Raw genomic sequence first — 12,899 nt, 5'->3', positions numbered from 1 at the left:
CATGTGGCCTATAAGCTGATTCTAGCTGGTTTTTGTTTTTAGCATGTATTGCCTAATAAAACAAAGTATCTGTGTAACATTCTTAATAAAAGTCTAATTTTATTTATAAAATGTTAAATTCTTATATTCTTCCCAAGACAGAATGGAATACAGAAATTCCTGCAACAACAAATAATGTTAAAAAAAATAGAATATGGTGGGAAGGAAGGAGGCTCCATAAGGCTGTGTTGGTAGCAACAGAAATTCTACCTTTCATATATTGTCCGTTTCACTGTACCACAAGTTCATTTGATAACTTTAGATGATTTAATTTTCTTGATGTCATTGCTTTGTAGAATCAAGGTTCCATCTCTGAATTTTCCAACTTGTCCTGCAGGCCAAATGCTAGGCACTGATTTCTTCCTTTTGAATTTCCTGAAATAGGAAGAGGTAAAACAAAAATAATTAAAAAAAAAAAAAAAAAAAAAAAAGAGAAACAGTAGAAACACATGAAAACTCTCAGTGTGGGGAAAAATGAAAGCTATCACCTAGTTATGCAGTCTTAGGTATTAGGCATTTATATCCTGGGTCTGCACACAGGGATTTCCATCCATCTCACCTCCAGCTGCTGTCTTAGACATATCGGGGCAGAACTAAACATGTTTGCAGTTAAGAAGTGTACCTAAAGCTTCTGAAACTGCTAGACTGAGAGCAACATCATCATTTTGTGACTGAGTTCTTCTGCAGTTGAGGAAATTTCTTGTACTGTGATTTGCATGACTTTTGGTATAAGAATGCAGTTACACAGGGGAAAGACACTGGGAAGGCTGTGCAAATGCAAATTAATTTCAACCATGTTAAAAGCAGCTCACCTCTCCTTCTGTTCTTTCTTCTTCTTCTTAAGAGAATCACCTTTATGTTCCTGTTTTTAAAGATACACATTTTAATGGAAAAGGAACAGAGCATCTTGCCTAAATAACCACCTGCACACAAAACAGCTTGCTTCATGGGAGAGCAAGCATATAAAGCAGGTTGGGAGATCTTCTGATGGGCCAAGTGAAGCAACATGTTACAGAGGCACTGCTAGGAATGCCCAGAGCTCTTCCTGTCACCTTATGGAAAGCAGGGCCCTCTCATGACCAACATGCCACACCTGCCATGTGAGGAGGCACAAATCCAGCCACATGAGTAGAGAGGCTTGCTTCTTGGGCGTGTGACAGATCCCTGGGTTAAAAAATGGACTTGCTACCTGGCAGGTGTGCCTGGTCACCTCACTGAGCATACTTATCAAATAAGTTTGTTCCTGTCTGGTCATGCACTGGATGCACTTTGAGCCACATGACAGAGGAGAAGTAGGTCTCCTGGGAAAGAGGGCGGCAGGAAACAGGCTGACGGAGCAATTACTTGCCCCACAGCCTGCTCCCACCTACATAAGCTGACTCTATAGGGAGGCTTGGAGCCAGATGAATGGATGCAACAGAAACCTCACCCTTGCTTTTAATAATGAGCAAGATCCTAGATAATATAAAACTACCTGATGATCCATCTCTCTGGGGTTAGACAACATGAAACTTTAACTGGTCATTTTTTAATCTCGTCATAGGCAAGAAAAAACCCAACCTGCTCATTTTGTATCATCAGTCTATCAGCCTCAAAGGATAAGGCAGTGAAACCCACCACAACACAAGCCTAACTCTGTGCCCTTCGTACTACACACAACCAGCTTTTACAGATGTGATTAGTCCTGGGAGCTAAGAGTTCACTCCACTAGGAGCAGAGGGTGTCAAGCTTGGACACTCCTGTGCCTGAGGCATTATCTGTCAGGCTCTTGGGCTAGCTCTTTCTTGCTGCATTTTTATAAAGAAAATTGCACACAAACCTTCCTTTTATCATCATCCTTCACTGTTTTTTTCTCTTTCATTTTCTCTTGGTATGTCTTGTAGTTCACATGTTCCTTTTTAGGGGGCTGCAATAAAAATTGGGAGGAATACAACTGATGAAATTTTCAATTTGGTGCAAAAACATATTTACACACTTGCATGGACCATATTTTTCAAGTGGTAGTATGGAAGCACTTTTGCTTTTGGGTGAGAGGAAGAAACTTAAGGGATGTAAGGTAGACAGAGAAATTGTATCTTTCTCAGTGAAGCCAGTAGAGAGAGATGCTTATGCTCTGTATCAGTCCTACAAGGCTTCCACATACACACAGAGCTAGAAAGAGAATGCATACCTCTCCCCCCTCCTCCAGAAGGATCTACAAAATTAATTCTTTCTTTTACACTACTGATGATAATAAAACTGGAAACTTTCCTCCATTTATAACTCACAGAGAGTGAAGCTTTTGAAAACAAGCCCTTCCAACAATTTAGCTCTGAATGGCCTGGTTAAAAATTAGTACTAAATGTTTTCCACCCAAATCAGTGGTATTTCATCCATACAACATCTCTGATAACATAGTTGGACCAATTCTCCAAATGTCTATAGAAAACAGATACAACCCAAATAAAAAAATGCAAGAGTAAGAATGAAGCAGGAGAAAAGTCAGGGCAGGAGCTTTTGCATTTTAAAAAAGCAGCACTGAAACACCCGCCCCCCATGGTTCTTACTATTTTCCTGCACTGCCACAGCTGGTTGACTGCCTAGCACAAATCAAGTGACAATTACCTTGGCTCCCAGCATGATAGCACGCTCCTGTTCCCATATACGTTGTTCCTGCTTCTTGTAGCCAGTGATTCCAAACTTGTGCACTTCCAAACGAGCCTAGAACGTTAAAGAAAATTGCCAGCAGTTTGTAATTTGTCCAACGTGTTGTAAAATAATGCTTGACTACAGCAAATCCTGGCTTATACCCCAAATCAGGGTGCTATAAAATAAAAGTGAGTTTGGAGCTGTGCTGCAGAGCAGTTAACTACTGTTCATCTAATCTCTGGATGGTTGGACAAGTCTCAGTTCTTTTTATTTCACATAAACCAATGCATGGATTGGATCTCATCCATACAAAAGTGAATCGTGCCGTGCTGCACCCACAGCACTCAGCATTTACAGTGTCCTCCTTCCTTTGCTGCAGAGCACTCAAGGAGTGAGAAACAAAGATGGGCAGAGGCAGAGTGGTTGGAGTACACACACACAGACATAGCTGACGCTATGCAGCACTCTGGCAAAACCAGTGGTGAAGTCATAATCTCTTTACAGTGGTAAAATCTCAGCAGCGCAGAGCACCACACAGAATCTCCACTGAGAGATTTCACTGGGTCACGGCAGGTCCCTGAGCAGAGATCAGGCATATAAAACCACCTGCACAGATGTGTAAACAAACCAGTATCTAAGGTGGCCTAGGCTAGTTATGCTCCTATAAGAGCAGAGAAGAAAAGAAAAGGATAAATGGAAAAAAGTCACCTGCTGTTTCAAAACCAGATGCCAGTACACCTTTTTATCCCTCCCACATGAGATCAGAAATCCAAGATTAACACCATGGGCCTGAAAAAGCTGTGATAAACATTATGGGTATTTACATAGCCTTACACAGCTGAAATATATTGATCAAAGGATCACAGGAGCCTGTTCCAGTGCTCTGTGACCTTTACAGTAACATTTTTCTTCATGTTGAGGTGGATCCTCTTCAAATTCTCATTGGAAGACCAGAAAGACCACAGAGTTGCAACACGCCTCCCTTCACACAAAGCAGGTGACGACAGCCAGCACGCTCCTCTCTTTTCACAGCATGCAACCAACATTGCCTATTAGGAAATCCTCACTTACCAGAAAGGACTATTTCTGGAAGTATTTCCCATCAACCCCACAGTAGCTTCCCCAAGGATATAAATACACATACCTGCACAGTAAAATATGAGATTGGATAGGTCCTGCTGACTTACTTTTTCAAAGTTAAATTCTTGTTCATTTGCCTTTTTTCCTTCATCCACTATTTTGGTCTATAAACAAAACAAAGCATTTTGAGTTAATATAATGGGCAATAGCAGTTTAAATGCTGACAAAGTTTTGGAAAACAGTGAAGTGTAAGACAAGTTGCAGGGAAGAGCATACAGCTTTCCAGCAGTATCTTTTTCTAGCTTTACTACCTGGATTTACAGGAGGGTAGCTCCCATGAAACACCTGGGGGGAACAGTGGGGTGTCCCTCTGAGAAGGTGACACGGCCAGCAGCCCAGCTGAAGTGCCTCTACACCAATGCACGCAGCATGGGCAAACAAACAGGAGGAGCTGGAAGCTACCCTGCTACAGGAAAGCTACAACATAGTGGCAATTATGGAAACTTGGTGGGATGAATCCTATGACTGGAGTGTGGCTATGGATGTCTACAAGTTGTTCAGAAGGGACAGGAGAGGAAGAAAGGGTGGAGGTGTTGTCCTCTATGTAAAGAAGTGGATAGAATATGAAGAGTTGTCACTAAAGAATAGCCATGAGCAGGTCAAAAGCTTGAGGGTAGGAATTAGGGATTGGGACAACAAAGGGAAGTTTGTGGCAGGAGTCTACTACAGGCCACCTGATCAAGAGGAGCCTATTGATGAAGCCTTCTTACTCCAGCTGGAGGAGGCATCACAACCACAGGCTCTCATCCTGCTGGGGGATTTTAACCACCCTGATATCTGTTGGAAGAGTAGCATGGCTAGCTGTAGGCAATCCAGGAGGCTCCTAGAGTGTCTAGATGACAACTTCTTAAAACAAGAAATTAACAGCCTTACACAAGGGGATGTGCAATTGGACCTATTGGTCACAAGTGCAAGTGAAGTCATCAGGGATGCCAAAGTCAAAGGCAGCCTGGGCTGCAGTGATCATGCACTAGTGCAGTTCACTGTCCTAAGGGGTATGAAGCCCATGAAAAGCACAGTTAGGACTCTAAATTTTAGGAAAGCAAAATTCCAGCTCTTCAAGGAGTGAGTAAATAGGACACTGTGGGAAACAGCTCTCAGGGCAAGGGACTGGAACACAGCTGGCATATCTTCAAGGATGCTTTCTGTAGAGCACAAGAGATCTCAATCCCCACATGTAAGAAATTCGGCGAGGGCAAGACACCACCATGGCTGAGCTGTGACCTGCTGGTCAAACAAAAGGGCAAGTTGGGATTACACAGGAAATAGAGGAAGGAACAGGCATCCTGGGAAGAGTAGAAGGATGTTGCCCAGTTGTGTAGGGACAAGGTCAGGAGGGCCAAGGCACAGCTGCAACTGAACTTCGCAAGGGATGTAAAGAAAAACAAGAAAGGCTTCTACAGGTACATTAACCAGAAAACTGAGGTTAAAGAAAGTGTAACCTCCCCAGATGAGCAACAGTGGGGAACTTGTATCAACAGACAAGGAGAAGGCCGAGATTCTTGCCTCAGTCTTCACTGGCAACCCCTCTCCTCATGACTCTCGCGTTGATGGTCCACAAGATGGAGACCAGAGAGACAAAATCCCTCCCACTGTAAGTGAAGACAGGGTGCATGACCATCTGAGGAGCCTGAAGGTAAACAAGTCCATTTGACCTGATGAAATGTATCCCAGAGTCCTGAGGGAAATAGCTGATATTATTGCCAAGCCACTCCACGCCTGGTATCTGAAATGTTCTGGCAGTCAGGTGAAGTCCCTGGCGACTGGAAGAAAGGAAACACTACACCCATTTTTTTAAAGGGTAGAAAGGAAGACCCTGGGAACTACCAGCCTGTCAGCCTCACCTCTGTGCCTGGGAAGATCATGGAACAGGTTGCCCAGGGAGCTGGTTGTGGCCCCATTCCTGGAGATACTGAAGGTGAGGTGTGACAGGGCTCTGGGCAACCTGATCTAGTTGAGGGAGGCGACTGGATTAGACAACCTTTTCTATGATTGTGATTGTTGGCTCATGTCCAGCTTCCCATCCACCAGTACCCCCAAGTCCTTTCCCTCAGGGCTGTTCTCTAACACATCATCCCCCAGCCTGTACTGATAATGAGGACTGTTCTGACCTAAGTGCAGGACCTTGGCCTTGTTGAACATCATTAGAGTCACCTGGGTCCACTCCTCCAGCGTTTCCAGGACTCTCTGGATGACATCTCACCCCTCTGGTATAAGAGGCACACTACTCAGCTTGGTGTCATCTGCAAATTTGCTGAAAATGCACATGATCCAACTGTCTAGATCACTGATGAAGACACTAAACAGTACTGCTCCCAGACCTCCCTGAGAAGTCTCCATCTAAGTATCAAGCCATTGAGCACTACCCTCTGGATGTGACCACCCAGCCAATTCCTTACCCACTGGAAAGTCCACCCATCAAGTCTGTATGTCTTCAACTTAAGAGAGTAGGATGTTATGGGGTACCGTGTCAAAGGTCTTGAAAATGTCCAGATACATGACATCCATTGCTCTTCCCTTGTCTACTGATGTAGTCACATCCACATTTGTTGAGAAGAGTAGCACACAAAATGTTTAGGCACAGAAGTGGTCAAGAAATTTTGCTTCCTTTTTCCCTCACTTCTTACCATATCACCAGTCCTATCTACAGATCAATTTATTCTGCTGGGATACCTCTGTTTCAAATACATGATATGCATCCATAGATCTTCTGAAACGGGTGGGGGGGTGGGTAAATCTTCAAGTTCTGCCTCCAGCCCTGCTTCATCCTGCACCTCCAGTAAGCCTGTTGGCAATCAGCAGGGCTAGATGTCATCAAGCTGACTGTCAAAGGATCCCAGATTTCCAGGCAGCCGTATTAGTAAGAGCGAAGGAACCACACATGGGAGAGGGGATTATGAAAGACATCTCACAATTTATGGTGGCAGAATAGGGAGATAGAAAAGAAGAAACCCAAAACAACAAACCAAAGATGAAAACAGCTTGGCTTGGTTTTAACTGACACGAGATAAGCACATCCCAGTCCAGTATTTGCTCACTGTCAGGTCTCCAGTTTGGCTTTTGAAGAACCAGCAAGATATTCACCACCTGACTACAGCCCATTACAAAAAGGACCCTGCTAGGAGACAGCTGCAGGACAGGGCAGGCCAGGGGCTCACTTGCCTACCCACCGCCCAGCCCTACCTTGGCACCCTCGGTGGGTGCTGCCGAGGGGTTAGGCCGCCCTTTCCTCTTCCTCCCGCGGAACACGACGACCTCCACGGCCGGCGGCGTGGCTGAGGGCAGCGGGGTAGGGGCAGGGGCAGCGTCCAGCTCGGCCCGCAGCTCTCCGAAGAAGTCTCGGGCCCCGCGCCGCCCGCCCGCCACCCCGCCGCCACTGCCCGCAGCCGGCTGTGGCCCTCGGCTCTTCTCCTCTGCCGCTGCTGCCCCTGCGCTCACCTCCCCGTCCTTCGCACCATCCCGGACACCGGACTCCTCACCTGAGTGCCAAGAACACGTGCCCCGAGTCAGCCGCAAGCGGCCGCCGTCGCTCCGCTTCAGAGTGAACATGCCCAGCCCCCTCACTTCGCCATGCCCCAGGAAAGGCCACGGTGCCACCGGCATCGGCACAGCGACTGACCCGGTACAACCTCACCCTGCCCCACCGGCAGTTCGCGGCTCGGCTCTGCTCGCTCACCCACCCAGGTCGTACAGGGCACCGAGCACCGCCTCCAGCCGACGGCACGGCTCCTGCGACCCCATGGTTGCCGCGGGACGGCGAGCGGAAGGACGTTTGATCCCGAACGGCTCCCGTCGCCCTCAAGATGGCGCCGCCCATCGCGCGGTCCCCCCACCCTCTCCCGCTCCTACTGCAGCGCACCAGGCGGCCGGACCAGAGCGGTGCGCGGGCATGGACGCCGCGGGAGGGTGCCGTTGTCGTGAGGCTACCGCGACGGGGTAGGGCGAACGAACGGGGAGCAGGGCGGCGCGGCGGAGCTCGCAGGACCATGGCGGCAGCGGCGGGGGCGCCAACGGCGGCTCCCGGGCGGGCGCGGCGTGGGGCGCCCATGTACTCGGTAGGCGGCAGCGGGTTGCGGGGCGCAGTGCCTCGGGAAAAACAGGCTGTGCCTTTCATCCTTCTGCTGTGTTGATGCTGTTCACTCTGAAGCGGAGCGACGGCGTTTGGCAGAGCCTCCCCTACTCCAGTTTGAGGGCCGCGCTCCGGAGGAGGTTTCTGGGACTGCCGCTGGGCGCGGGTGTGTCACCCACGACTTCTCCAGGCCTGCCAGCGCCGTGCAGTAGGGGCAGGTGGCTTGCTACGGGATGAGGCCTCTCTCGGTTCCTAGCGGTGGGCACGTCGCGGACAAGAGGGAACTGGACTTCTCCTCTCAACAAGTTCACCTTCCCCAGCCGCTGCGGGCCCCAGGAGCCCGCTTCTCCTTACCCGCTCTATCCCCGGTGCCTGTCGTGTCAGTCATGACATACAGTACTCGAAATCCTGAGTGCCTCTTCCCTCCTCAGATAGGCTGTAAAATGTCATCTGGCTTAAAGGTCAGAAGTGGCTGGAACTCGCTTTGAAAGGGGTTTTCTCCGGCAGCCCTGCATCTGGACCAGACAGCGAGGCTGGCTGGGGCGGCAGACATCCAAGCATGGGGCGCATTGCAAGGCAGCTCTTCACTGCTGTCGAGCTATACAGAAACCTGACAGCAACAATTAATTCAGCACTAGAAAACCGTCGTAAAGATAGAGTGGCTGAAGGAGGTTTTCATGTGTTACATGGTGGAAATTACTGACCTTGTCTTTTCCTTGTGACTCCTATGTCAGTCTCAGGCAAGGACGTTTGGGTGTGGGATGCTAAACCATTTCTACTTGCATTTGGAGAAGGAGACTGGGGAGAAGGGGAAACAGCTCCTGGTTTCAGCAAAGATTCCCAGACTTCTCTTTTGTGCCTCTTTTGTTGTGCACTGGTATCCCAAGTGCATCATGAGCACTCCTGTCAGAGGTTATATGGAAGCAGAGGACTTCCAGGCTCCTGCCGTTACCTTTGGTACTTCACCACTGTTGCAGTAACAGTGCACATAACTGAATTTTCTTATAGCAAGGTTTCCAACAGTGTATTTTCTAAACGTGCTTTCTGCCAGTCAACAGTTGAGTCTGGAACAGCCTTGGTGCAATGTGTAAAAGCAGTGCTGTTCGTTAGTGGTTGGTAGAGTGTGTGTTTTTGCTTCCTCAGCCCTACTTAGGACAGGGTGTGGACTATTGCCATACAAAGAGCTTAGTTGCTTATCAAATCTGGAAATGTCAAATGAAGAGTAGTGGCAGAGAGGTAACTTTTCAATTGGCCGTGGCTTTTGCAAAACTCTGCTTCCCAGAGACATGTTGGGGAATGGCTGTAGCAGTGCAGTGGCTCTTGATGCGGCTGATGATACCTGAGGTGAGCACTGAGTTCCTTTGGCTGTTTCATGCAGTTGCTCATTGTAGGATTTAAACTTTGGAAATTTACATAAATATTGCTTAGGTTTCCTAAGCAATGACCTGTCACCAACCAGGATTTTCTGATGCTGTTCTGAGCTATTCTTTTTTGCTGTTACAGAGCATAAGGGATTTTTGTCCTGTTTTGTATTTAATCAAGGGGGTTGATATAAGGTGTCAATGGCAACAAATAGCTAACTAGTTGAAAGCTCTAGGATAAGGAGGTGGAAAACTGTAATGCTAAACCACACAGGAAAAGAAACAATAAAAGTTTTAAACTAATACGGGCATGGGATTAATACCTTGTATAGAATTGTTTTGAAAGTCCCTGGAGAGTTCATTCTGCAGTTACTGTGGGACAATTCTCAAAACTACAGTACTGGAAAGAAAAGCTAGGTGATCTACCAAATGCTACTGGAGTAGAAGGATGGTATCCAAATCTGACTATACTATGTGGGGAAAATAGTATGAGAAGGTCAAACGATATAGTAGGATTTGTGTTCTCTGCTAAAATTAAATTGGTTTTCTATACAATTGAGACTTTGAAGGACTTTTTCTAGTTCTTAAGTGGAGGTATTCCTCATCCGAGTTTTGTTTTGCCTTCTTGCATTGATGAATAGACAGGAACTAAGTGTTTGCTTCCTAATTACTTTAAATGTCAACTGCTTTGATAGGGTTGCTGATGTAGCTGCCCTGAAATCCGACTCCCTCTCCCGGGGCTGAAAACCCAGCTGCCACGGCTGAGTATCTTGTGTATCTCTTCTTGGTGTTCTCCCGTGTGCTTGCTGGCCAGGCTTTTCTTTCTCCCAGCACCAGGAAAGGTCACTGTTAAGAGCCCATGAAACAACATGTTTCATCCTTCTTTATCAGACTGATTCTGCACAGGTTGCGTGTAGAGGGAGACCTCAGAATGAATGAAATGATTGCCTGTGTTGCCCTTCAAGTGGTGCTGTAGAGGAAGACGTGAGCATGTTAGCTTCATCTTCTAATCAATATGCTTGGTCATAAGCAATACTTAGATATTTGTGTTTCATGGAGTCTTGCTCTGGTTGCTTTGTTTCTCTGGCAGCAACTGCTGCTGTTTTGAAGTTTAGAGAGATAAAATTTCAAATTTGGAAAAACTTGAGTGGGTATTCATATGAGTTGTGGTGGTACCAGAAATAACAGGAGACATCTGTCTGCAGCAGAGGGGATGCCTGCTGTGTCAAGGGAAAGAGTTTTGTCACTGAGATTTCTGCAGGGGGACAGATTACAAGTAGTTCTCGATGTACTGTTTGTTTTCCTGCTCAGCAGTGGCATTGGTGACCCAGAGGTTGTGCTCGTTTTTATCTTCATGTGCACCATACTGCATTTTGATCTTCACATGGCTGATAACGGGGGTTTTGAGTTTGTTCATTCCTGGCTGTGGTTTGTATGTTATGTCCAATCTTGGTGGAAGCCAGCACAAATTGCCAAGGTCCCTTGACGCAGCTTAAAGTAGCAGGGGGTTTCAGGTTTTTAAAATGCCATTTGTGGCACTGTCTTCATGCAGCCGTGAGAGTTGGAGTCAAAGGTGTTTTTGTTAATACCTATTAATCATGGAGAGGCTGGAGGCAATGCACTTTATCTTTCAGAGCACAGGTGTTCTCTCAAACTTCGTCTGGTTGGGCAGAATTAAATAACATGTTGCATAGGGTGATTTGGGCGTCTTTGCAATCAGAAAGGGTTTTCTGTTATGTGGGGGTTTTTGTTTGGTTTGGGTTGGGTTTGGTTTGCTTTTGTGTGTGTTTTGTTGTCATTGGGTTTTTGTTTGTTTTTCTCCTTTTCCTGTTAGTTTCTTTCTGCAACATTGTTCCAAGAAGGTAATATTTGTTCATGTGCTCTGAATGTGGAATGCAGACACTACAGAAAGCTAAAAAAGAATTTTCATGAGTATTGCATGCCATTATTTTCACACGGTAGCCAAGCAGAGCACTGAGTGGCTCAAGATGGTGTCTCATTCTCCATTTGTATGTTCCCAGCAGAAAGAGCTCACATCAAAGAAAAGAGATGAGTTTGAAGATATCTTGGAGGAAAGACGATTGTCCAGTGACTTGAGATATGCAATGAAATGTTATACTCCTGTCATCTACAAGGGACTTTCACCTTGCAAGCCAAATGCTCTTAAAAGTGCTGTTCTCCAGTCAGAACAGGTTCAATATGTTATCAAGCAGGTGAGTCTGGACACTGAGCTTTAAGATGAGTTAGATTGAATGCAGTCAAGCTTTGTATAGCAGCAAGGAAAAAGAAAGATTACTACTGACTTTGGCAAACATGGGTAGCTGTAGTCTGAAAGACGATCTGATAAATCAGTAACCTGAGAGCTGTACTCTTTTGGCAGAAAGAGCAAATGCTGATTTACCATTAAGTTGCCACTAAGCTGGGAGATAGCTCATTTATGAAATAGTGTTTTGATTTTGCATATAAGACACTTTACCTTCTAAACTACCCACTGTGCTTGAGTTGCTCACTTTTTTCTCCTCTTCCTCATCCACAGAGAGTATATTGTGAAAAATGTAAGCACTCTACTGCTTAGTAGATGCTTTTGTACTTTGAGGATATCTTGCAGGAACTTTATAGGCTAGTGATATATTTATGAATCTCCTTGAAATGAGAGTTAAATTTCACAGAGAATTCTTTGGATTAGAAACTGTGTTGAAGATGTAACTGTATTTTTGTTTAAAGATGAAAAGAAGCTACTGCTCTGTAACAAACAAAATAGTTTATAGTCAAACTGGCTTATATTTTACATTGTGTTGAAATGACTGAACTAAGAGCATGTGCTAGTAGTGGCCAGCAGAGTAAGTGTTTTTAGTATTCATGAAAAATAATTCTAGGCCAATAGAAGTATGTAAGGTGTTTTGGTTAATCTAGAGTGAGTGGCTGCCATAGAATTTTTCCATTTACTTTTGTTAATGGTCAGTGTTACCTGTGATAGATCAAAACCAGTTCTGATGTGGTAGGCTAAACCTTGTACTACACAGTAGCTCTGTTGTCGGTTCTGTTGTTGTATCATGAATTGTGAAGTGGTACAAAATAAAAAAACCTTTCAACTTTAGAAACACTAAAACATTTATTGAAAGAAACTACTTTACAGAGGATTTGACAGAAAGATATTTTTGTGTGATGTTTTCTTCTGAAGTACTGCTTTCTGATGAAAAGCTATTTTGATGGCTATTTTCCTGGCGCGCATCACCTAGTTGGAGAGTTAGCAGACCTGCTATTACAACATAGTTACCAGCTCTGCTCGTGATTTCTGGAAGTTTCTAAATAAGGCTGTCATGGGCAATATGCACAACAGCCTGCAGTTAGTGTGCCTCCTGTTGGGCCAGAGTTTACACAGCTTTGCACAGGTGTACTAGAATTTGTTCTTGTGACAAATTGCTAAGGTTACTAATGGTCAGTATGTGAAATTAAGTACATTTGTTTGGTTTAGCTTTGTATGTGTGACTGGTCTGGTTTTTGATTCCTCATTTTGGAGAATAGGTGCTTAGGTCTATAGTGGATGTGCACATAATTCACACAGGATCAACTGTGAGGAAGGCTGAAGGGTGAATGAGAATAGTGTCTCCTTCCTAGTGAATAATAAAAATAATTATGTGTTGTTCCAAGGGAGACTGATA

The 12,899-nt window shown here is 45.6% G+C and overlaps 2 protein-coding genes across 3 annotated transcripts in view; one reads left to right on the top strand and one right to left on the bottom strand.

The window, feature by feature from the left end:
• Nucleotides 1-255: 255 nt before the first annotated feature.
• On the bottom strand, nucleotides 256-7,595 carry C6H1orf131 (chromosome 6 C1orf131 homolog). The gene is made up of 7 exons (XM_054162823.1): nucleotides 7,488-7,595; nucleotides 6,991-7,286; nucleotides 3,855-3,911; nucleotides 2,644-2,739; nucleotides 1,859-1,945; nucleotides 852-901; nucleotides 256-414 (listed from the first exon to the last, which is right to left on the bottom strand). Exons 1-7 carry the CDS (start codon nucleotides 7,546-7,548, stop codon nucleotides 285-287), a joined length of 777 nt encoding a protein of 258 aa, XP_054018798.1. The 5' UTR covers nucleotides 7,549-7,595; the 3' UTR covers nucleotides 256-284.
• The window catches only part of GNPAT (glyceronephosphate O-acyltransferase), a 22,158-nt gene continuing 16,850 nt past the window's right edge, over nucleotides 7,592-12,899 (top strand). Inside the window, exons 1-2 of one of the 2 annotated variants that reach the window (XM_054162822.1) lie at nucleotides 7,592-7,862; nucleotides 11,262-11,450. In XM_054162822.1, coding sequence (XP_054018797.1) covers nucleotides 7,611-7,862; nucleotides 11,262-11,450 — 441 coding nt within the window. In that variant the 5' untranslated portion in view covers nucleotides 7,592-7,610. Of the gene's footprint in view, nucleotides 7,863-11,258; nucleotides 11,451-12,899 lie in introns of both variants that reach the window. The other variant, XM_009906336.2, reaches the window with a different exon arrangement.

The sequence above is a fragment of the Dryobates pubescens genome, chromosome 6, assembly GCF_014839835.1.
Source record: "Dryobates pubescens isolate bDryPub1 chromosome 6, bDryPub1.pri, whole genome shotgun sequence".
NCBI lineage: Eukaryota > Metazoa > Chordata > Aves > Piciformes > Picidae > Dryobates > Dryobates pubescens.
The sequence above is the reverse complement of the archived record's forward strand: the minus strand, read 5'-3'. Positions and strand labels throughout refer to the sequence as shown.